Source organism: Pygocentrus nattereri, chromosome 29 (assembly GCF_015220715.1).
Source record: "Pygocentrus nattereri isolate fPygNat1 chromosome 29, fPygNat1.pri, whole genome shotgun sequence".
In the NCBI taxonomy this organism is placed as follows: Eukaryota; Metazoa; Chordata; class Actinopteri; order Characiformes; family Serrasalmidae; genus Pygocentrus; species Pygocentrus nattereri.
In genome coordinates this window covers 4951382-4976353 of record NC_051239.1, presented here as the reverse complement: position 1 = coordinate 4976353, position 24972 = coordinate 4951382, and the positions used below count along the sequence as shown (strand labels likewise).

General features: G+C 42.3%; 1 protein-coding gene across 1 annotated transcript in view; it reads left to right on the top strand.

Annotated features, from left to right (window-relative positions):
* Positions 1 to 24972, top strand: part of si:dkeyp-14d3.1 (transmembrane protein 132C) — a 361378-nt gene that overhangs the window by 302660 nt on the left and 33746 nt on the right. The window contains exon 4 of the mRNA XM_037536000.1: positions 1682 to 1868. Coding sequence (XP_037391897.1) covers positions 1682 to 1868 — 187 coding nt within the window. The remainder of the gene's footprint in view (positions 1 to 1681; positions 1869 to 24972) is intronic.

The following is a 24972-nucleotide window of genomic DNA, read 5'->3' as shown; positions in this document are numbered from 1 at the left end:
CTTCTTTAAGAATTTTAGAACTATTTTGTGCATCTTAAAGTCTCAAATTTTACTACAAGTCAGTTTGATTATTTATAATTATTAAAAAAATGCCTGAACTGAAGGACCTAAGTTGAAAAATATAAACAAGAAGATCAATGCACCAATTTTTGGTATTTGTACCTTAAGGTTACCCTTAAAGAAATTAATTTTAACCAAAAAAGTTACTTTATTAATTGTTAATATTGCTATAGTAGCACAGTGGGTAGCACTGTTGCCTCACAGAAAAAAGGCCCGGGTTTGATTCCCCGGCCGGGTGACCAGGATCTTCCCTTTGCCTGTGCTGTGGACTGGCAACCTGTCTAGGGCGTTTTCTGCCTTTCCGCCAGTGAGCACAGGGAAAGGCCCCTGCAAACCAGAAAGATAAGTGTTATGGAATATTACTATGCAACCAGGACTGGGTGATGAAATGATAACGATAATTATCGCAATGCAAATTTTCCTCAATAGAGCGATAAGACAAGTTTGATACATTTTCGATATAATACACCATTCTCACCCTTCCACATTTTAGCGAAAGCCCTGGTGGCGTTTTCTGATGCAAGGAAAGTGATACTACTCTGCCGTCGCCAGGAGAGGGCGCACTTCAGAATTTTTCGACATGATAAGAAAGGGGGGTGTGGAGTTATACATTCCCTGTGACCAAGTGTGAGTGACGTGATAAGCTGCCCTACAGTGAACTCCCCTCTTTCCATACATCCTAACAAGCTTTAGCAGCATTAAATCACAATCACAATCCTCACAACTACAGCACTGTTACAATGCTCAAAAAGTCATATTTGTAGTATTAGTGCATTCCCAAGCATTGAAAGTGAAGGAAAGGAGTGAGTTCATGCAGTTCCAGCCCTGATTTAAACTAAAGTAGACTGAGGGAGCTGTGAGGCATTGGAGAGCGGGAGAGCGCTGTCTACCCAGGCTAGCTGTTTTTAGCAGCTGGCGAGGTTGAAGCAGCACATTGGTGTTACTGTAGATCCAACAAGTCACAAAAGCACAGATTTCAGTTTAAGTGTACCTAAAAGGAGGACTCGGTTTGTCTGGTGTTGATATATTGTGGTTCACCCCTTAAACTACTACAACAGTATAGAGAAATCCAGATTTCTGCTAGCTGGTGTTTGAATACTGTGATATGCTCTGATGTGGATGTGGTATCAGTGACGGCAGCAAGGCGGCGTGATCCGTCACTGACCAACTGAACCAACTAATGTGTGCTGTTCGTACAGTTTGACACTGTTGTGGCCGGTTGTTTAGCGTTTGTAACGGGATAGCCGAGCGCTCGTCACCAGACAGCTAAAAATAATCTTTTCTTTCTTAAATTAGTACTATTATAAAAACTGCAGCCGTGCTTTTCCAGCTGATAGAAACAGCTCACCAGACACTCTCTCCCACTCTCCCATGACACATTTGTGAAATGTTCCACGGTTTGGCGAGTGTTTGTTGGGTTCTGAACATAAACGATAGCGATTAACCAGCCAGGAGCAAAAATCACAAAGAAAGAAATGATGATTTGAAATGTATTGCGATGTGTATCGATATCGAACGATATGAATTTTGTTTATCGTTGATAACATTTTTGGCCATATCGCCCAGCTCTATATCCAACCACTGCAACTCTATTAATTATCTTCCCTCTCTCTGTCTATAGGGTGGAGCCTGGCTGGCAGAGGGTGGTGCAGGTGGATCTAGAGATGGACATCACTGTGGATATGGTGGGCAATGGATCGATATCCTGGATGGTGGAGTATCCTGGCATCAGAGCAGGTTCGGAAGAGACGGAGACCCAAATCCACATCGTCCAGAAGGAGCTGGCTGGAGTCATTCCTCTGGCCATGGTGAGTCCAGTGCTGGCCCGTATTGTACACATGCTGAAAGTATATCAGTCTCACTAGCCAGTCACGTTACTGAAGTGAGCTTCAACAGTGGACACTAACAGTAGATCATCATTTAGGATGGTCAGGTTAGCTGTGTTAGCCTAGTGATCATGCACATGTTTGACCATCACATTCAAATCCACTCACACACACACACACACACACACACACACACACACACACACACACACACACACACACACACACACACACACACATGTATAAGTGCTAATTACAGTCAAAAGCCACTATATCCAGAACGTCTTCAGAGTTATTGTGAAGGAGGTTCCCCTGGTGAGGGTTTGTGTGTATTGCTGCAGTATCTCTTGATTCCTCCACCTCAACCAGCCACTTAATGGAGAAATCAATCTGGATATTTAGTCTCTAATGGGGATTTATGTGGAGGGAAGTATTAACAGCCACTTTGAACAGACATGAAAATCTGTCATAATTAAACAGCCGTTAGATTAATCTCCTCAAGCCACTTTAACACAATTGCTAGTTATGAGAGGCTTGTTGTAGAAGATAAATCATCTGTTTCTGTGTAATACATCAGATTATGATCAATAGCTTATTGGTTTACCAACACACACACACACACATATGCACTCGTATTTTGTTCTCATTGCTCATTAACCCCTTAAAATCCCAGGCTTATTACATACTAAGGCTCATTATTCAGTTACTACAGGGACTTGAATGCAGATTGGCTGAGCTGTTTTTAGGTTCTAGAAGTGTGTAATGAAACGTTGGGCCTATTTTTGGGCCATTTAAGGGCTCTATTATTAATCATTAATGGGGTAATTAATGGGGTAAAGCTTTTGCCCATTTAGGGTAACTGGATTGCTCCACCACAGCTTGATTCTCCCAGAAAATGCATTCTGTTTTTCACCTTTCCGGCCTTTTAAATGCACTATAATTTATCAACACATTTAAATGATGAACTAACATCTACTATGTATCTGAATTTGAAATGTTATATTGTGTTCATTCTTTTACTACAAAACCCAGCATGCAGTGCTTAAATCTATCACACAATCATTGGGAAGCCCTGTTGTGTCATCCAATCATAACTGCTAGGCTAGTCACTGATAATATGTCTAATGTGTCCATCCACCTTCAAGACACATCACCAGAGATGACTGGAGGCAACAGAGGTTTGCTCAGAGTGGCCTTTTAACTGCTATATTTATGCTCAGCATTGGCGTTGTTAATGCTTTCACTACAATTCCCATGATGCAGTGGTGCAGTCACCCACTTGACCGTCCTTGCATCTCATCTGCGACTCAACCTGGTGATTTAAAGTCCTTAGCATTTTCAGTTCAGCGCTTTAGCTCATCCTGTCACACTCCACTAATATTTGGCAGTGTGTCTGGCACTGTTAGACTACGATTCCCACGATGCACTCATTTGCTTCTTGTCTGTCCTCTCTCTAATTGTTTGGCTCATGCCTGTGGTGGCTGTAGTCTGATGGGAGTTTTTCTGGCTGGAGTTAGACTCTAGTTGAATCCACTTTAATGGAGACTGAGTGGTTTGGCTATAGCTGAGCTCCGGGCGGACTCTCCAGAGCAGAGAGCGGGTCATAAACGCCTGGAACATGAAGCTCTGGGACACCATGAAGACAGCTGTTCCTTACACTGCCTGGCTTCAACCAGTGTGCTGGAATTGCACCTCCGAAGCTACACGGTGAGCAGTGCTGTTACTGTAGTATATGTGTGTGGAGTGCTGGACGGACACGTACGTTAGATTTAAACCCGTGAATTTTTTCTTGGCTGATGATGACTGAGTAGTAACTCTGTGTTGTGGCCGATACTAATACCATTAACTGAGAGTTTCAATGTTTGTTTGCATGTTAGGTCAAGCAAACACTTTAATCCATACATGAAGTGGAGTGAGTGTAAGACAGATTATAAAATAGGTGAACCACTGGGTGTTTTTCCACCACACATTGAAAAACAAGGTCGTTTCTCTAAAAGTCACACTAAAGCATTTGAGTCATGTCAAGTCAAAGTTTATTTATGTAGCGCTTTTTACAATAGGCGTCGTCGCAAAGCGGCTTTACAGAAAAATCTGGGTCCGAGCCCCCATGAGCATCGTCAGTGGTGACAGCGGCAAGGAAAACTCCCTAAGACTAAAAGAAAGAAACCTGGAGAGGAACCAAGACTCAAAAGGGGAACCCATCCGCTTCTGGCTTGTATGCTAACACTGTTGATCTGCCATCAGATCCTGTAAGAAAGTATTGAAATGAGTTTGAATGGGCGCGACCCATCAGTGTGCACTGTGGAATTAACTGGTCACTCGCTATTGACGTATTGGACGTATTGACTCTCTGGAGCATTTTTGCAGTGGACATAAGTAGACACATGAATCTTCTCATGCTATCTGTTTTTTTCTGACTGGAATGACCTTTAACATGGTCGTGTTCAACAAAGTAAATATCACTCAGCAGATGTCTCTCTCTCTTTCTCTCTCTCTCTCTGCCAACACTTCAGGTCAAAGAGCTGCTCTCATTGATCCAGGCTTTGATGGTGGTTCTCTGACCGCCTGTGGTTTCCCCTGTAGAGAACGAGGGGAATTATGTGCTGGTAAATGTCTGACACTTGGTAGTTGAGGAAGAGATATGAGGGTTAATCCATGGATCGACCATCTGTGGAGTTGCCTCGAGGTGGAGGTGAATGCATTGGTGAAGTCTCTTCGTCTATGAGCTTTGGTGATGATAAAACGGTGTTTGTAAAAAGTCAAATTGACACTATTTTCCATCTCAAGTTTGACTTGTTTTTTTATCTCCAAAAGCTTCTCAAACTGAGTTACAGAGACCTGAGCTGTGCTAGGTGAAGCTCATGAATGGGGTGGTGAAACTCTCTGAGCTCCTTTTGCTTTACCAAAATGCAAAATAGCTGACCAGTCGCCATCATTTGCCTATATAAGTTGCAAAGGATATTTTTTCATCACTTAAAAATGTTCATGAACAACAAAGCAAACTTCTCAAAATGTTTCGCTCTGGCCAAAAAAATGATTTTAAAATATTTAACATTTACATGTCATTTATTTTAGATTTGTAACACATTTTTTGGGACTTTAAGAGCTGAACAACCAGGAATAGCAGAGAAATAAGATGTCATGTTGATGTATGTTAGATAATAATAATAATAATAATAATAATAATAATAAAAAGATTAAATAAGAAAGTCACAATGTGTTTAATTGTGGCCACATAAAGTATAGAATGTCCTGAGGAAAATGGGTCCACCAGAGCATCTCATTGCTCTAATGAGGAACTGGTTCCACATCAGCAAGACTGCCCATTATCAACACTCCTGTTTGTCCTGTTTCCTGAACTTATTGTAAAAGATGCAGGACTGGAGTGATCGAGGATTCAAGATTGGTGGAAAAAAACTTCAACAGCCTTCGATATTCAGATCACATGACATTCACAGAAATTCACAAAAAATCTAAAGCAACTGAAGGATCTTATAATAAAGATTAGTAGTGAAAAGATGGGATTCAGTTCAATATGAAGAAAACTAAAGTTAGGGCAACAGGAGCGACTGCAAACTTTATGATGGTGAAGTGGTGGACAACTTTGCCCACTTAGATCAATTAATAACAACAAGGGACCCAGAAGTGAAGAAATATGATGCAAATTTGCACTTGCAGAACAAAAAAGGAGCTTGAAAAGATCTGATGCCACAATGAGTCTCGAAAAACATCAGAATTGTCCAGTGATCTCTTCCGTGGTTCTTTATGGATGTGAAAGCTGGACAATAAAGAAGCAGGACAAGAAAAATAATGTTGCCTTTGAGCTTTCCGGAGTACTTTGGATGGTAAAGAGAACAAACAAATGGATTCCTGACTAAATCAAGTCTTGCCTCTGACCCAAAGTTCAGATGGCCAAAGTGAAGTTGAATATAAAGAAGAGAATGACCAACAAGATGGATGGAGACAATCAGAGGAATCACACACAAGGGGAATTCCACTAAATTTACAGAATCTCTGCTTCAATGAATGGTTAAGATTAGTGGTGGACTGTTCAGTGTTTTTGGGGCTGATACTGATCACAGATTCCCTTCAGCACAATCAGCCGATTGAGAGCGAGGCAGGACTGTTAGGGCCTGTTTACATCAAGTACGATTTTTGGACCAAAGAATTTTTTAAATATTAAAAATGGATGCAATTTTGACGTAGTGGGACCTTCACACCGAGTCCAAAGCATTTTTCTGTCTAAACACCTTGTTTTTTAAGCATTGCAAATAAATGTTGCATATACTGGGCACATCCCATTCTACAAAAAAGATAACAACCATCCATCCATCCATCCATAAATCCATCCATCCATTTTCTAAGCCGCTTATCTGTCAGGGTCGCGGGGGGGTGCTGGAGCCTATACCAGCAGTCATCGGGCGGAAGGCAGGATACACCTTGGACAGGTCGCCAGTCCATCGCAGGGCAGACAGACAGACACAGACAGTCACTCACACCCAGGGGCAATTTAGCATGTCCAATTGGCCTGACTGCATGTCTTTGGACTATGGAAGGAAACCGGAGAGCCTGGAGATAACAACCCTCTTACAAAAGTTAGCTGAAGCTGTTTGATGAGCAATTCTGTAGGTCATTGTGGAAATTCAAGGCTTGTTGCTTCTCTCATTAAAATTGAGTGAATGAACGTACTCACCGTCATTCATAGCCTTTCAGCTCTCGTCCACCATATATTGTTTTAAAACTGTCAAAATTGCTCCTTGATAGTTCTTTAGGGAACCAAAAGTGATTCTTCAATGGTACCGCTCCAAAGAACCCTTTTTGGCACCTTTAGAAGTAGCCAACAAGTAAAGCTCATAGCAACCAGTTAACATCATGCAACCTGCAAGCATGTAGTTCCAGTAATATTTTTTAAGCAGAGGTGGGAACCAGTCACTATGTTGCAAGTAACAAGTAAGGCCCAATCCCATTTCACCCCTTATCCCTACCACATAGCCATTAGCCCTCTGTTTTGTGTGTTCACGTCTAGGGGTAGGGTGTCCTGACTCTTGTTGAGATAGAGGGGTAGGGTGAAGTGTTAGGGCTACATGGCCCTCTAAACTGAGGTTTTTCAGAGGCACAGTCCAAACAGAACAAGAAACTGGCAAATGCCTGACTTCAGCTTCATATCACTGAAGAATTAGTGGTGGGTGATAATAAATAATTGCCCCCCTCTTTGAAGGCATATAATTCCCTAAATGTGACTAAAGCCCAGCAGTGAGGAGCTGAACTTTCCCCTCCTCTGCTGTCACTGCAGACGGGCAGGGTTGCCTACAGAGCAGCGCTGGTAGCTGTTAATGAAATGCTCTTTTATTATGAGGGACCCATTTCATAAGGGAATATTTCAACCACTGCAACTTGTAACTCAGTTCCAAGAGGTAAGGTGACACTCAAAAACAAGGGGCAGGGGTAAAATTAATATTTGGGATTGGGCTTAAGTCTCAGGTCTTGACATTCAAGTCCCGAATCAAATCCCAAGTCAAGAGAGTCTTGTCTCGTTCCAAATCCTGATTCCTTTGCATCTTAAACAAGTCACCCTGCATTTTTCAGGACTGTAACACTGAGTACATCCTCAAAAATTAGGACTATTGACTTGGGACTCAACTTGAGACTCACTTGTACTGACTCAGGGCTTGAAATGAGACTCGATTCTCTTGACTTGGGATTTGATTTGGGACTTGAGTGCAGTGCTGTAGCCTTTTCATTACAGCAAATTAATTTGTCATAATTTTTTTAACCTTCCAACAAAATTCATGGTACACAGGTGAATGCACTCTTAAAAAGGATGGTTCTTCAAGGGTTCTTTAGGCAAGAAAATAGTTCTAAAAAGAACCATGAACACTCAAAGAACACTTTTCTTGTTTAAACTGTTCTTGGAGACGAACTTGAGCAAAGTGACCAAGACAGACATCTGATGATCTTGCTCTTTGTTCAGTTTAAGGTAGGAAACACATTCATTCACATGGAAGTAGCAGTCTGCAGTCAGACTGTCCAAATTTCTACCACTTTGAGTCTTTGAGTTTTTTCGAGACATAAGTCTGAGGTCCAGAGTCAAAGTCAGAGTCACTGGCGGTCAAGTCAAAGGTAAGCCTCAAGTCTTTCTCATTTATCTTGAGTCGAGTCTCAAGTCATCAAATTTGTGAAGTCCAAGTTATATCAAGTCCATACTTCTGTTTTTAAGTATGCATATTTCAGTGGTTGAGATGTAAACAAAGTCATTCAGAGTGGTTTGATAGGAAATGAATTATGCAGCTGTTTTAAAATTGAAGTGTAGTTCCATCATTCCAGTGGAAGTCTGTCTCGCCCAACACCTGACTGAGATGAGAAGAATGACCTTAAAGCTTGAGTGGACTTGATTTGACTCCGCAGTCTTCTATGCGGCTGTTCAGACTAAAGTATCTTTGCCTTAAGGCTACAGACTGTCAGTCCTCTAAGCTTCACTTTGCTGCTATATGCCTGTCTCACACTGTGGGGCAAGTTAGGGTGTTGTCTGAGTACCACGCTCCAGGCCAACACACTCACACAAGTTCAGCAGTGCAGAACCCGGCCCCAGAGGCCAGCACTGTGAATGAATCAGCACAAGGAGTCTTCGCCCAACCAGCACAAGCCCATGAAGCATTACAGCAGTGGAAACCAGGGACAAAAGGCAAAGGAGGACAAGATTCTCTTCACTTTTCTTCAGCTGTGAGGTTCAACCACTTGAACTACACCCACTGAACTGCAGCAGCCAATGCATACTAGCACAGAGGTATGAACACGTGTCAGCAAGCAATATGGAATACCATAGCAATGGCCTGGAACAGGGGTCGGCAACCCAAATGTTAAGAGGAACCATTTTGTCCTTTCAAGAAAAATCAAACCATCTTGGGATCCACAACATTTTGTGTCCATTTTGCCATCTTGGCTGCAAATGTGTCTCAGTATGAGCTAATGGGCTACTATAGACTAAAAATAATGCAGACTTAGGCCCAATCCCATTTCATCCCTCGCCCCTACCACTTAGCCCTTAGCCCACTGTTTTGCACATTCACGTCTAGGAGTAGGGTGTCCTAGTGTCTGTTGAGATAGAGGGGTAGGGCGAAGTGTTTGGCCTCCATGGCCGTCCAAGTGGAGGTTTTTCAGAGGCTCACTCCAAACAGTGTTATGAGAGAAAAAAAAAACAGCAAGACGGCTGCGCAAGCGACCAAAGAAACCCACAAATGTATTTTCTTTGTTAAAATGGATTTATCTAAGTTTAATGTCATTTCTATGTATTATATCTTTCCTTCATAACATGCATAAAAAATTGCTAACGGCATGCTAATGTCTCGGTAGCTAGCTAGCTAACTTTCCTGCGGTTCTGACACCTGAAGCGGCAGAATGTAACTGCTGCACCATTCAAGGTGGAACGGGAAAATTCAAGCAAGAGCCTCTAAAAGCATAAGATGCTCTACATGTCACTAAAGCCCAGTGGCGAGGTCGCCGAACTTCTCCCTTCTCTGCTACTGAATACGGGTAGGGACGCCTACAGAGCAGCACTAGTAGCTGTTAATAAAGTCATTTATTTATTTATTTATTTTATTTGAGGTTTGTCCCATTTCATAAAGCAACATTTCAACCACCACCCCTTGTAACTGAGTTCCTAGGGGTTAGGGTGATGCTCAAAAACAAGGGGTAGGGGTAAAAAGAAGGAATGGGATTGGGCCTTACTTTGCTTTAAGCTTTAGCTCAGCTTTAGCTCATCTGTAGCTGCTTTTTCCACATCTCCAGCAGGAAACCAGGAAAGGTAGAATCATTTCTTGCAAAACGTCTCTCAATATTTGACTTTTTACGAGGCTGAAGTCGCTTGTGTGGAACGACCAGCAGAGCTTCATTTTACTGTAAAGGAGGATTATTTTACTTTTACCTAAGAGCCGTAGTAGCAGAGCAGAAAAGCTTTTAGTAAATTCTGACTTAAAGAACCTCCACAGAATGTAAAGGTTTAATACCAATTTAAGATATTTCTCTTTTCCCTAGAACTGTATGTCTACGCCAGGAACCATTTAGGAGCCTTTATTCTTAAGGGTGTTCATTAGAAGCTGAGACGTCGTCCTCACAGAGAGAAGATCTAGACGAAGAGATTTAGAGAGAGAGAGAGAGAGAGAGAGAGAGAGAGAGAGAGACATTGCCAAAGGCAGTGTAGATGTTAGCGTATGGTCCAGGCTGAGCTTTCATCAGTGATTAGCTGTAATTGGTCTGCAGCCTCATTGTCTGTCAGCGGTGATATCAGAGCTAATACAGTTAAACAGGAGCAGAAATAATCCCTTTAAACTGAGAGAGCCACACGCGACCTCCGCCAAAAGGTCATGGATTATTAATGCTAATGATTATTAACAGCGCAGAAATCCCAGTGAGCTCCGATCGTATTTATGGGTTATTAGTGATCTCATCTGCGACCCGGTTGCCCCTATTTTTCTCTGTCTCTCTCTCTCTCTCTCTCTCTCTTTCACTGCAGTTAATTTGCAGCATATTTTTCAATTAATGGCGCCCTTCCTATTAATCACTCTGAACAAAAGAACATTTAATAGCTGCAGCAGAGCTCAGTGACTTTGGGCGAGAGAGAGGGAGAGAGGGATGGACAGGGACAGGGGGACGGGGAGAGAGACACTGAGACAGTGAAAGATTGACAGAAGGAGAGAGAGGGAGAGAGAGAGAGAGAGAGAGAGAGAGAGAGAGAGAGAGAGGGATGGAGGGAGGGAGGGAAGGAAGAGAAAGGGAGAGAGAGAGAGAAAGTGAAAGAGAGAGAAAAAAAGAAAAGGGGAGAGAGAGGAGTAAGCATGAGAGTGTGAGACAGGAGAGAGAGAGAGAGGGAGAAGAGAGTGGGAGAGAGAGAGAAGTAAGAGAGAGTGAGTGAGGAGAGAGAGAGAGAAGAGAGAGTGTGTGAGAGAGAGAAGTAAGGGAGAGAGAGAGAGAAGAGAGAGAGAAAGAGAAGAGTGAGTGAGAGAGAAAGAAAGAGAGAGAGAGAAGAGTGAGAGAGAAAGAAAGAGAGAGAGAGAGAGAGAAAGAAAGAGAGAGAGAGAGAAGAGAAAAGATCTATTCAGCAGCGCTTTATTGGTAGTCAATGTAGTCATAACTACCGAGTCAGCAATTTTCATTCATTCTCTCTCTCTCTCTCTCTCTCTCTCTCTCTCTCTCTCTCACATTCTCTTTTTTTCTCTCTCTCTCTCACATTCTCTTTTTTTCTCTCTCTCTCACACATTCTCTTTTTCTCTCTCTCTCCCTCTCTCTCTCTATCTCTCACATTCTCTCTCTCTCTCTCTCTCTCTCTCTCACATTCTCTTTTTCTCTCTCTCTCTCTCTCTCTCTCTCTCTATTTCTCACATTCTCTCTCTCTCTCTCTCTCTCACATTCTCTTTTTCTCTCTCTCTCTCTCTCTCTCTCTCTATTTCTCACATTCTCTCTCTCTCTCTCTCTCTCTCTCACATTCTCTTTTTGTCTCTCTCTCTCACTCTCTCTCTCTCTCTCTATCTCTCACTCTCTCTCTCACATTCTCTTTTTGTCTCTCTCTCTCACATTCTCTCTCTCTCTCTCTCTCTCACACACACACATCTGTAAATCTGTGCTGATTGTCTGTTGTTCTAGACGTGGCTGTAACAGTGAGCGTCGCTCGTGGCCGTTCTTTGTGAAGCTCTTTTGCTGAGCTGGTAAACTGCGCCGGATTCTTTTGTGGTGTGATGTATGAAAGACGCTCGTGTGTGACATCATCTCCTGCCGCAGTTTTCACATTTTTCAGCCTCTCGGTCTCGTTTGTGGTTTTTTTTTTTCCCTGTGAAAAATAGAAAGTCCTGCGTGTTTCCTCAGAGCTTCCATTCAGCATGAAATCTATTATGGGACTTAAATATTTACAGTGGAACTTTATAATGTTATTACATATTTATAGACTCAGTTTCTACGCTTTAAAAGCCTTTATAGGTGTCCTGTCATCGGCTCAGAAGAAACCGTTGCACTTTTTCTGATTACTTTTGGACTGAAGGTACAGTGAGCAAGTAGCTAGCATTAACAACGGCAATAAAGAGAACCTACGATTACATATTATTATTGTAATGTTTATTATAGTCATTATACGGTGGATGAATGGTTCCATATTCTGTAGTTCACTGTTCCACTTCCAGCCCAGGTGTATATTTATAACTTTATATATCTCAATATATCTCCATATAACACACAGTCACATGCTCAGAGAGACCCCTGGGGTCCTCTTGGTCAGCGTGTCTAATAATTGTGTTTCATGAGAAGCTTCATAAAGACACAGGTGTAGAGCTTGTGGGTCAGTTTGGGTTCCACCAGCTTTGTTGCTTTCCTCACTGGTGCAGAACACACAGCTCTGGAAATCCCACCACTAAAGCGCTGAGAATCTAATCTATAATCTATATTCTAATCCATTTGATCTCATCTGTCTTATGTAATGTATTTAAAAATGTATAACACTGCGTAATGTGATTACTGTGATAAAACGTGAAGGGGCAGCTCATAACACTCAGCGTGTGCTTGTCTGTAAGATGCTGCGCTGCTGAGATGGACTGTGCTGTCATAATTAAACAAAACTAGGTTGGAAAAAACTGCAATGAATTAGCCGTCATGCCAAATTAGTTTGATTACACAGCAAAATAAACTATCAGTTCCAGTTTACTCACTTTGGGTTTAGCAGTTCAGCACCTTGTCTTGTCTACCAACTGTAGTTATAGCAGTTTACATTGTTCAGAACCAAGAACCAACATGCCAAGTGAACCAGTGTGAATGGAGAAGATATGGACCAATGTGCAGATATGAATGGGTTAGAACATTCCAGTACATTGTGAATGGGGAAAGATATTCCAGGACAATGTGAAGAGGGAGACTATAGAACAGTGTGGGTGGGGAGAATATTCTAGAACACAGAGCCTTTGGGTTTGTTGGTGTTTGTTGGAGAATATTTGGATTTGTTGGTGTTGGAGAATGTTTGGGTTTGTTGGTCTTTGTTGGAGAATATTTGGGTTTGTTGGTCTTTGTTGGAGAATGTTTGGGTTTATTAGTCTTTGTTGGAGAATGTTTGGGTTTGTTGGTCTTTGTTGGAGAATGTTTGGGTTTATTGGTCTTTGTTGGAGAATGTTTGGGTTTGTTGGTCTTTGTTGGAGAATGTTTGGGTTTATTGGTCTTTGTTGGAGAATGTTTGGGTTTATTGGTCTTTGTTGAAGAATATTTGGGTTTGTTGGTCTTTGTTGGAGAATGTTTGGGTTTGTTGGTCTTTGTTGGAGAATGTTTGGGTTTATTAGTCTTTGTTGGAGAACGTTTGGGTTTGTTGGTCTTTGTTGGAGAACATTTGGGTTTAATGGTCTTTGTTGGAGAACATTTGGGTTTATTGGTCTTAGTTGGAGAATGTTTGGGTTTGTTGGTGTTTGTTGGAGAATGTTTGGGTTTATTGGACATTGTTTGAGAAAGTTTGGGTTTATTGGTCTTTGTTGGAGAATATTTGGGTTTATTGGTCTTTGTTGGAGAACATTTGGGTTTTTGGTCTTTGTTGGAGAATGTTTGGGTTTATTGGTCTTTGTTGGAGAATATTTGGGTTTATTGGTCTTTGTTGGAGAACATTTGGGTTTTTGGTCTTTGTTGGAGAACATTTGGGTTTTTGGTCTTTGTTGGAGAATGTTTGGGTTTATTGGTCTTTGGTTTGTCCTTTGCGGCAGTATATTCCAGTTTGTCTTTGTTGAAAGGAGTTGTGGTGTTCTTGTTGAGAAAGCTTGCGTTCATTGGTTTGCTGGAGAACATCTGAGCTGATGTGCTCTGGGCTTAACCATAGCAATCTGCAATCTCTAGGAATTTGTTTGCATTGGGGTCAATTACAGTAGAGCTTCAGAGCTTCACTCTCACCAGCATTCATGAAAGCTGAGTGAATTCCTGAGCTGAGATTATGCGTCTTTGTGGAGAATGACTCAGGAGGTGCTCCCTGGCCGTGATAAATAAAGATGGACTTCTGAAGCTGTTTAATTCTGCTTTCTTGCTTCTCTTGGTTGTTAACATTTTATGGAATGGTCAGTAAATGGCTTTTTGAAAAGCTAAAGCTTCGTCTCCTTTGCTCTCTCATTGCCCCCTTGTTTTTGCTCTCCTCCTCCCCTCTGCATTAGCTTTGGCTGCAAGTAGGCGAGCGTATCGCATTATGCTCCTCAAGCTGGTGTGACTCACACACACTCCACAATGAGAGATATATGGATCCCTGGTGGCTAATCTGTCTCTCTCTCTCTCTCTCTCTCTCTCTCTCTCTCTGGCAGGGTTACTGTGATAAGGTGGGAGATAGCTGTGTAATTGGCACTAGTCTACATGTACACCACCATAATGCATGTAATGCTAATGATTAAAGCTTTATAATGAAGTGCGCTCTATTCACGTCCCGCTCGATGCTCCACATTTACTCATATGATTCCGGCTCCTTTCACGTCCTCAAATAATCATATACTAGAGGGCTTTGTGCTGTAGTTAATGAGGCTATTGACACCGTCTCTGCTGCCTGCTTGAGGTGTATAAGTGTGTGTGTAGAGGTGTGGGGGTGTGGGATATGTTTTTTTTTGTACTGTTATGCCTCTGTTTGACTTCGCTGGTGTAGGAGGATGAAGTATTCATTGGACTTTCAAAGGGCATTTTTTAAAGGGCACTTCAGATTTTCCCCTTTTTTTTGGTTCTCCTCCCAAATTACCGGGAGCCGGTTCCAGTCCAGGTATGTGAGTCGCTTTGCAGTCTGTGGGAGGGCAAACGAGGGCAAATCATCCTCCAGACCTGTGAAATCGCCTTTTTCAGACTCGTTCTGGTTTCACGGCACACGGCGCTGCTGTGGGTCAAGCCTGAGTCCTCCATCAATCATTTCACCATGCATAGAAACTTTTACCCATGCAAACGGTTCTTTCAGTGTTCATGGTTCTATATAGAACCATTGTCTTTACTAAAGAACCCTCGAAGAACCGTTTTTAACAGGTGTAGAGTTGCATTTGTTTTTGCCAGTGTTAAAGCACATGGCGCTGCTGTGGTTCAAGCCTGAATCCTCAAACCTCGGTAAACTTCTATATTGTCGTCTGAGGTTCTAAAGCCAGTTATAGAGTACACCCTTAAACGTTGTTTTGGAAAGGCAGTGGTTCTATAGATAAGCCATGAACGCATTTAAAGAACCATTTGAATGTGTAAATGGTCCACAAGGGTTCTTCTTTTGTTACAAGCTTGACATTGTAACAATAGCAGAACCCGTTTTGGTGCTATATAGAACCCCATTCTTTATCAATCTGAAGAACCATTATACCATGCAAAGAAACTTTTAATCATGCACATAGTTATTTGAGAGTTCATAGTTCTATATTTAACCACTGTCTTTACTAAAGAACCCTCGGAGAACCATATTTAAGAGGTGTGGAGCTGCATTTCTTTGCCAGTGTTAAAGCACATGGCGCTGCTGTGGTTCAAGCCTGAATCCTCAAACCTCGGTAAACTTCTGTGTTGCCTTCTGAGGTTCTAAAGCCAATTCTGGAGAACCCCTGTTAGGTTTTTCCTGCTCTAAATGTACAAGCTCTGACGACCAATGACAGCCAGCCAATCACAACACATTTCATTAAAATACTCACAGATTTTTAGGAAAAAAGCAAACAGGTGAAGCTACTGCCCACCGTTTGGCTGACCTGTGTGCAGAAAAGTGACCTATGGAATTGTGAAATTGATCCAGGGGTTGGATGGAATATTTCTGTGTGAAAACAAAGCAGCGATGATGAGCCCCTCCCTACAAATGAGCCCGAAACTGGTCCGGGGTGGGAGTGTTTGGGACAGGTGTAAAATGGCCTACGTTTGTAAATTTCAGCTATTCAATATTAACTTGTCGATTTTCGGTTTTTGACATAATTTGAAAATACATGTTGTCCTTTATACTGTGTGTAAATTTCATGAAGGATGGACCAAAATAGACGGCCCAAAAACGACTTGGAAAAACTTCTGGTTCCATTGACTTACATTGAAAGTAAAGTAGGTTTTTTTCCTCCTGTAAAGTTACTATTTTGGAGATACGAGGTTTTATTCTGACAACAGCGACATACATTATTACACAGCATACAGTACTGTGTAAATGTTTTAGCCACCTAAGCATTATTTAAAGCCATTTCTCTTGGCAAAATCACCATACACCATTAGAATCCAGTCAAATCACTGCTCTCGGAGGGAAACCCTGTATCTCCATTTCTCAGTTTTTGACATAATTTGAAAACGCTTGTTTACCTTTACGTCATGTGTAGATTTCAGGGTGAATGAACCAAAAGAAACAGCCAAGACTGACTTGGAAAAACTTCTGGTTCCATTGACTTACATTGAAAGTAAAGCAGGTTTTTCCTTCTCCTGTGCAGTGAACATTTTGGAGATATGAAGTTTTGTTCTGAAGACAGTGATATATTGTCTTCAGTTGAATTGGTCGTTGGGTTTGGATTAACCTGAGCTCTCGTTATTGTGAACGTGTTCTCACTATTGTTTAGTGTGCATTTTTTAAAAGCCGTGATGTTGTGGTTAGCGTGCTGTCACCGTAGCAACACATAGCCTCATGTAACCTGCTGTGTCATCATAAAAATCGGTAGCCAGGTAAGGGTCCAGATGACATTCCTGGGGGCTGATAACCTGAAGATCCAGGCGTGAGCTGAGCTCAGACAGCCCTCTGAGTGGAGTCAGTACGGGCGCGTTAAGTGAACGTCCTGCCTGTTCCTCCTGTCTGATGTGTCAGATCTGCCGTATTGAGGCTGTAAAGCGTGAGGACGTACAGGCCCTGTTAGCTGTTAGCTGCTGATAGTTTAGAGCTGGATAAAAATCTGCCCCGGTGTCGGTTTTCACCACAGCAGCTTCCAGATAAAAGAGAAAAACAGAGCCAGCGGTGAACGCGTGACGGCTGACAGCAGTTTGTCACCTCCTGCACCTTAAAAAACGCTCTGCTGTTCTCCAGCCCCGTCTTCATCTCTGAAACACAGACACCTCGGGTCACAACGCGGTACAGCACTGCACATCACCCGTCGGGGGCGGTGGGGGTTAAAGACAAAGGAAAGGATATAAAAGAAAAAAGAAAGCGAAATAAAGAGGGAGAGAGAGAAAAAAGAGCAGGCTAGGAAAAAGGGAAGGATATAAAGGAAAAAGAGAGAAATAAAGATGGAGAAAGAGAAAAAAGAGAGAAGGCTAGGAAAAAGGGAAGGATATAAAGGAAAAAGAGAGAAGTAAAGAGGGAGAGAGAGAAAAAAGAGAAAAGGCTAGGAAAAGGGAAGGATATAAAGGAAAAAGAGAGAAAAAAAGAGGGAGGGGGGTTAGGAAAAAGGGAAGGATATAAAGGAAAAAGAGAGAAGTAAAGAGGGAGAAAGAGAAAAAAGAGAAAAGGCTAGGAAAAAAGAAAGGATATAAAGGAAAAAGAAAGCGAAATAAAGAGGGAGAGAGAGAAAAAAGAGAAAAGGCTAGGAAAAGGGAAGGATATAAAGGAAAAAGAGAAATAAAGAGGGAGGGGGGTTAGGAAAAAGGGAAGGATATAAAGGAAAAAGAGAAATAAAGAGGGAGAAAGAGAAAAAATAGAGAAGGCTAGGATAAAATAAAGGATATAAAGGAAAAAGAGAGAAGTAAAGAGGGAGAAAGAGAAAAAAGAGAGAAGGCTAGGAAAAAGGGAAGGATAGAAAGGAAAAAGAGAGAAATAAAGAGGGAGAAAGAGAAAAATGAGAGAAGGCTAGGAAAAAGGGAAGGATATAAAGGAAAAAGAGAGAAGTAAAGAGGGAGAGAGAGAAAAAAGAGAAAAGGCTAGGAAAAAAGAAAGGATATAAAGGAAAAAGAGAGAAGTAAAGAGGGAGAAAGAGAAAAAAGAGAGAAGGCTAGGAAAAAGGGAAGGATAGAAAGGAAAAAGAGAGAAATAAAGAGGGAGAAAGAGAAAAATGAGAGAAGGCTAGGAAAAAGGGAAGGATATAAAGGAAAAAGAGAGAAGTAAAGAGGGAGAAAGAGAAAAAAGAAAAGGCTAGGAAAAAGGGAAGGATATAAAGGAAAAAGAGAGAAATAAAGAGGGAGAGAGAAAAAAGAGAAAAGGCTAGGAAAAGGGAAGGATATAAAGGAAAAAAAGAAATAAAGAGGGAGGGGGGTTAGGAAAAAGGGAAGGATATAAAGGAAAAAAAGAAGTAAAGAGGGAGAAAGAGAAAAAAGAGAAAAGGCTAGGAAAAAAGAAAGGGTATAAAGGAAAAAGAAAGCGAAATAAAGAGGGAGAGAGAGAAAAAAGAGAAAAGGCTAGGAAAAGGGAAGGATATAAAGGAAAAAGAGAAATAAAGAGGGAGGGGGGTTAGGAAAAAGGGAAGGATATAAAGGAAAAAGAGAGCTAAAGGGAGAGAGAGAGAGAAATACGGAAAGAAAGGTAGGGAAAAAGAAAGAATAAGGAGGAAAACAAAATGAGAGAGAGACAAAGGGTAGGAAAAAAGGGATGAGGAGGGAAAAGAGAGAGAAAGACGGAGAGAGCGAAAGAGCACAATGGTAAAAAGCTGGAGAGAGCGCAAGATAAGCGGTAGAGAGAGGAAGGAAAGAAAGGACGGAGAGGGAGAGGAGAGCGAGAGAAACGGAGAGAGAGAGAGAAGGACAGAAACGTAGGAGAGAAGAAAATGTATTCAGAGCGACAGAGAAATAGAAAACAAGAGAAGGAGAGAAATGAAAAGAAAAAGAAAGAAAGGGACTAAAAGAGAATTAAAAAGAGAGGAAGGAGAGAGACAGAGAGAGCAGTAAGAAAGGTACACACAAAGAAAGAGAAAGGATAGGAGATGCAGAAAGGAAGGGAAGAGATAAAGAGAAAGACAGAAAGAAGAGAGAGGGAGTAGAAAGGGTGTAAATCTCCTCTTTCTGTATCAGTTATATATTTATTTGCATGTTGTTTGTGTGTTGGTTTGTGTTGTGAGGTGTTTCCTGGCTGTTTGAAGTGAGGAAGGAGCTGACAGGAGCGCTGGAGGGAACAAGAACCGAAAACACAGCGCTGTGATGTTCTGCGTGTGTGTGTGTGTGTGTGTGTGTGTGTGTGTGTGTGTCCCCTCTCCGTATCCGCGCTTTCACTGTCTCTCACTGTACGATCCTCCTCTTAGTCTGCGTGAGCACATCTATAATGCAGACTGAGGCAGCCTGCGCTCTGCACACACCACATACTGTACAGTCTGGAACCCTTAAACAGAGCAGGACCGAGGTTCTCCTGGAGAGTTTGTGAGATCCATATCAGTGAAAACCATGGAAATGTTGCCGAACTGTTTCATTGTTGGTAAATTATCGACTTTGTCTTACTTTGCTCTAAAAAGGGCTTAAAGGTGTTCTCTAGAGCGCCGAACCACAGATTTACTACTGTTACTGCCACAAATGCTTCCAGTGGATGTTCTGTAAAGAACCACTTTTGTCATTGAGATGTCGACCTTGAAGAACCTTTTTTAAAGTGTGATCATCCTCCATGTAACGTACTCATACTATACCCATTAAAGGGTTTCCTAGACCTGTACATGAAGGCTAGGAACCATTTAGAAACCTTTATTTATCTGGAGTCCATACCTATGGCATATATATATATATAAATATATACCTTCTGGGAAGGTTTTCCACAAGGTCAGACACTGATGTTGGACGAGAAGGCCTGGCTCACAGTCTCCACTCTAATTCATCCCAAAGGTGTTCTGTCAGGTTGAGGTCAGGACTCTGTGCAGGCCAGTCAAGTTCTTCCACACCAAACTCGCTCATCCATGTCTTTATGGACCTGCTTTGTGCACTGGTGCGCAGTCATGTTGGAACAGGAAGGGGTCGTCCCCAAACTGTTCCCACAAAGTTGGGAGCGTGAAATTGTCCAAAATCTCTTGGTGCTGAAGCTTTAAGAGTTCCTTTCACTGGAACTAAGGGGCCGAGCCCAACTCCTGAAAAACAACCCCACACCATGATCCCCCCTCCACCAAACTTTACACTCGGCACAATGCAGTTAAAGTACCGTCTCCTGGCAACCACCAAACCCAGACTCGCCCATTGGATTTCCAGATGGAGAAGCGCGATTGGTCACTCCAGAGAACACGTCTCCACTGCTCTAGAGTCCAGTGGTGGCGCTTTACACCACTGCATTCCACGCTTTGCATTGCGCTTGGTGATGTAAGGCTTGGATGCAGCTGCTCGGCCATGGAAACCCATTCCATGAAGCTCTCTACGCTGTTCTTGAGCTGATCTGAAGGTCACATGAAGTTTGGAGGTCTGTAGTGATTGACTCTGCAGAAAGTCGGTGACCTCAGCATCCGCTGACCACTCTGTCATTTTAAGTTGCTGTCGTTCCCAATCGCTCCACTTTGTTATAATCCCACTGACAGTCAACTGTGGGATATTTAGTAGTGAGGAAATTTCACAACTGGACTTGCTGCACAGGTGGTGTCCGATCACGGCACCACGCTGGAATTCACTGAGCTCCTGAGAGCGACCCATTCTTTCACTAATGTCTGTAGAAGCAGTCTGCAGGCCTAGGGGCTCGGCTTTATACACCTGTGGCCATGGAAGTGACTGGAACACCTGAATTCAATGATTTGGATGGGTGGCTGAAGACTTTTGGCGATGTATTGTATTTATAATCAATCTAAACTAAATTTACACCATGCTCTTGTTATCCTGGTGCAATCTGTATAGGTTAGTGCAGCATCTGCAGTGTCTGTGTGTGACAGAATTGTGTCTACATGCTGTTTGAGCTCAGCTGAGCTTTAGCAGTATAGATTTCTCCTGATCTAAGGCTGAACCTGTGGTGTGGATCATGGAGTGGGTCAGAGCGATTCTGTCCCAGCGGAGGAGCCTCTGTTCGATCCTCTGACCGCTGGAGTGAACCCACCATGGCCTGCTCCATCTGTCTGCGCTCAGCTCTGAACTCTGTTAACTGAGAATCCAGTCGTTTTTTTTTTTTATCTGTGTCTACATTTTCCCCTATCAGGTCGAGGACATAACGGTTTCAAACTATACGCGTCCATTTGTGGATCCACACTTCAGGTTCTCACTCTCATACCTGCAGAATCTGCATTTCTTTTGCATAATGTTTAACTGCATGCTACGTTTCAGAGGCCCGTGTTTGTTTTACAGACTGACTGATCTGTGTGAATAAGCTGCCCTTCAGAAAGCAGTCAGGGCTAAAATGCGGTAGACGCTGTACACAAAGAAGTCGAGGTTGAAATTCTCAGTGTCATGAGAAGAAATGAGCATACATCTTTCCGTTTAGAGGAGTGGATCCTTTGGAAGGCTGCAGTGATCCATGTGTATCCTGATAGACGGAAACAGCACAACATTGAATTATTTTCCAACAACTGTCTGATACAGACTTTCTGCAGGAACAACACTCCACATCACAGGAGTGGGTGGGGCTAAATTGCTGCAGGCTGGATGGGTGGAGCTAACCTGCTTTAGGCTGAATGAGCAGGGCTAACCTGCTTTAGGCTGAGTGGGTGGAGCTAACCTTCTGTAGGCTGAATGGGTGGGGCTAACCTGCTTTAGGCTGAGTGGGTGGAGCTAACCTGCTGTAGGCTGAATGGGTGGAGCTAACCTGCTGTAGGCTGAATGGGTGGAGCTAACCTGCTGTAGGCTCAATGGGTGGAGCTAACCTGCTGTAGGCTCAATGGGTGGAGCTAACCTGCTGTAGGCTGAATGGGTGGAGCTGAATTGTATAGAAAAGCACGGACTGTTTATCTTGAGGAGCACAGAGAGGAGAAAATGCCAGAAGAGACTGAGGAGGTTTTCGTAGTGCCTGCGGTGAGGGAGCAGCAGGGAGCGACGGGAGATGGACAGAAAAAGAGGGAGGAGGAAGGAAGTGATGAGGAAAGAAGGTATAGCCTGCTGGGCGGAGCTGAAGCTGAAAGGTTAGCTCCACGAATCGATTGCCAGGCTGATCAATACGGCCCGCATGGTGCTGTCTGAAGGCGGCGCAGGAGGATGCATCTGAAACACTAGTACAATCTTAAAAAAAGATGGTTCTTCAAGGCTTCTTGAGTAAAAACCGTGGTTCTATATAGAAGCATGAACGCTCAAAGAACCGTTTGTATGTTTAAATAGTTCTTTGAATGGTGAATTGGGTCTTCACATTGATGGAGAATGTGTTGTATATGGTTGTACATAGAACCTGTTCTTCTATTGTTGCGATGTCAAGCTTGGAATAATAGAAGAACCCTTAATGGTGCTATATAGAACCCTTTTCAAAAGGTTCTATATAGAGCCATCTATAGCACAGTCTCCATCAATCTGAAGAATGCGTGCACCATGCAAAGACCCATTTAATCATACAGGGGGGGTTATTTGAGTGTTCATGGCTCTGCATAGAACCATTTTCTTTACCAAAGAACCCTTGAAGAACTATATTTTTAAGTGAGAAGCAAAAAAGGTTCTGCTCTTGTTATACATAGAATTGTTTTTAAAAAGGTTCTATGTAGAACCATATACAACACATTCTTCATCAATCTGAGGAACCAGTTCACCATGCAAAGAACCATTCAAGCATGCAAATAGTTCTTTGAGTGTTCATGGTTCTATATAGAACCATTTTCTTTACCAAAGAACCCTTGAAGAGGCCGTCATTTTTAAGTGAGGCAGCATAAAAAGCCCATAAAAGCGCCAAAACTCATCACTTTTTACAATATGCCACTCACTCATCAGCCCATGCTGCCCATATGCCAGTTTGCACCCACCTATTCAGTCTCCAGCGGTTTCTCTTATTTAGACTGAAGTTATAAGGGGTGTTTCAGCTTGGAACAGAGCTAAACAGCTGTGTGTCAGATATTCTCAGTGGATGTTGCAAAATTTTGTACAATTAATCCCCAAAAAAACGAATACCGATCGATGGTAGAAAAACTCAGCTTCATGATGAACTTGGTTCTTTAGCTTAATAAGCCAAATCTGCAGTAGGAAGTTGTGGGTGTGATCTGTTTTATCCCTCATGCAAACGCAGTCACTAAAGCAGCTTCATATCATCTGAGAAAATCACTGCAGTTCGGCCTTTTCTCTCTCAGAGCGACGCAGAGAAACGTGTTCATGCATTTGTTACAGCAGAGTTGATCACTGTAATGATCTTCTGACTTGGGCTTCCTAAGAAAACAGTACATCCCTCATAACTCGGACAAAACGCAGCAGCATCCTAACACAATCAGCACAGAGAGATCAGATCAGTCCCGCTTTAAAAGAGCTGCACTGGCTGTCTGCATCGTTCAGGACAGAGTTTAAAGCTCTGCTACTGGTTTTAGGCTCTGAATGACCTTAAAGCTCCACTTACATCACCGAGCGTCTGTCTGTTTATGATCTTAGACCTGCAGATGTTGATCTTCTACAATCACAGAGAAAACGTGAAGAGACTCGTTCAATTATTCTGCTTCTAAACTGTGGAGCTCAGTTCACCTTTTATTAGAGAGTCAAGCTCAGTGCTCACTTTTAAGAGGGATCTAAAAACTTAACTCTTTAACTTTTAGCATTTCATTAAAACTCCACATCTCATGGTGTTTACCCTTTAATTTGATCTCTGTTGTTTTTGTGTATGATTCTAAATTAATGCTTATAATTTCTTGTATTACTGTTAAGCTTTATCACCTGTCTGTAAAGCACTTTGAGCTGCCATTGGCATAAAAAATGATACTTAAAGATGATTATTATTATTAGTAGTAGTAGTAGTGGTAGTAGAAGTAGTATTGGACTAGCACAATAGAGGCCAATCAGAACAGAGGCTCATTTACAAGTGACAAAAACAGCCTGATTGTTTCAGAGGGATAAAGAGAGGTTGGAAAACCTAAACCTCAGGGAAAATAAATAAAAATAGGGGTCCTTTAATCTTATTATCCAGTAAGCATCATGTACTTTTAGCTTATCACTATGGAAATAGTATCCAATATACAGTATATACTAATATGTAAGTAGTACACTACAGGCAAACTAAAGGTCTTCAGAGTTTAAGAGGTTCGTTCTTTTCACATGCAGTGTGCATACTAATCACCATATACGTCCTCGGCTAAATACTTTAGGCCATGGGAAGCTGCTTGAGTTATTTATTCTGTGCCGTAACACTGTTAAACCTGTCGGTCCTCTTGGAATCTGCTCAGGCTGAACGATGTGGCCTGTGCTGTCTTGTTATTTACCAGGATTTGGTGTGCAATCAGGAGAAAATGTTATGCTTTACATGCCTCATGTTGTTCCACTGAAGTACAGACAGCAGGATGAAGGATCTGACTGAGCTTATTTGGTCTAATCTAATAATCAGCATCATTACACACAGTAGGGGTGAAACAGGCAGCGTTAGCAAGCCTAACATGCAGATACACAGTCAAAGGGCAAAGACAAAACCATGGAAATCAACAAAGAAATAGCTCGGAAAACGTGATGCTTTTGCTGTCTTTAGAAAAGTGTTCCATGCCTCCTAGCAGGATTGCTGTAATTAGCGTAGGGCTGAATGATCAGGGCAAAATATCTGATTGGGGTCCAATATTGTGACTGCGATTATCTCTCGTAAAATGAGGCCTGTTATTTTGGCCTAAAAGACATGCATTTCTGCATTTTCTGGCCTGAGGCTTGACCACTGAACGTGATTTTGACTGGTCTAACGCATCTACAGGTGGGTCGTAAGTGTTATTGATGTTAAATTTCTCCACTTAAATCTTAAGAAAATGGGGGCCATGATAATAACCAATGTGGTTGGTTAGTGTAGTGGGTAACACCTCTGCCTTCTACACTGTAGACTGGGGTTCAATCCCCACCTGGGCAAACACCCTACACTATACCAATAAGAGTCCTTGGCAAGACTCCTAACACACGCCTTGGCCTCCCTGTGTAAAATGATCAAATTGTAAGTCACTCTGGATAGAGCGTCAGCCAAATGCCATAAATGTAATACAAACTGCAGCTCTTGCGATTGGAAAATAAATATGATATGAAAAGATACTAGAACCGATGTCCAAATGTTGAAGCACAGACTGCCCACACTGTTCCAGCACATTCTGCAGTAGAAAAACCTTAAAGACTGCTGAGGGTTTGAAGCACCGTCGCGTGCAAAAGTTTTGCCCCCCCCCCCCCCCCCCCCCCC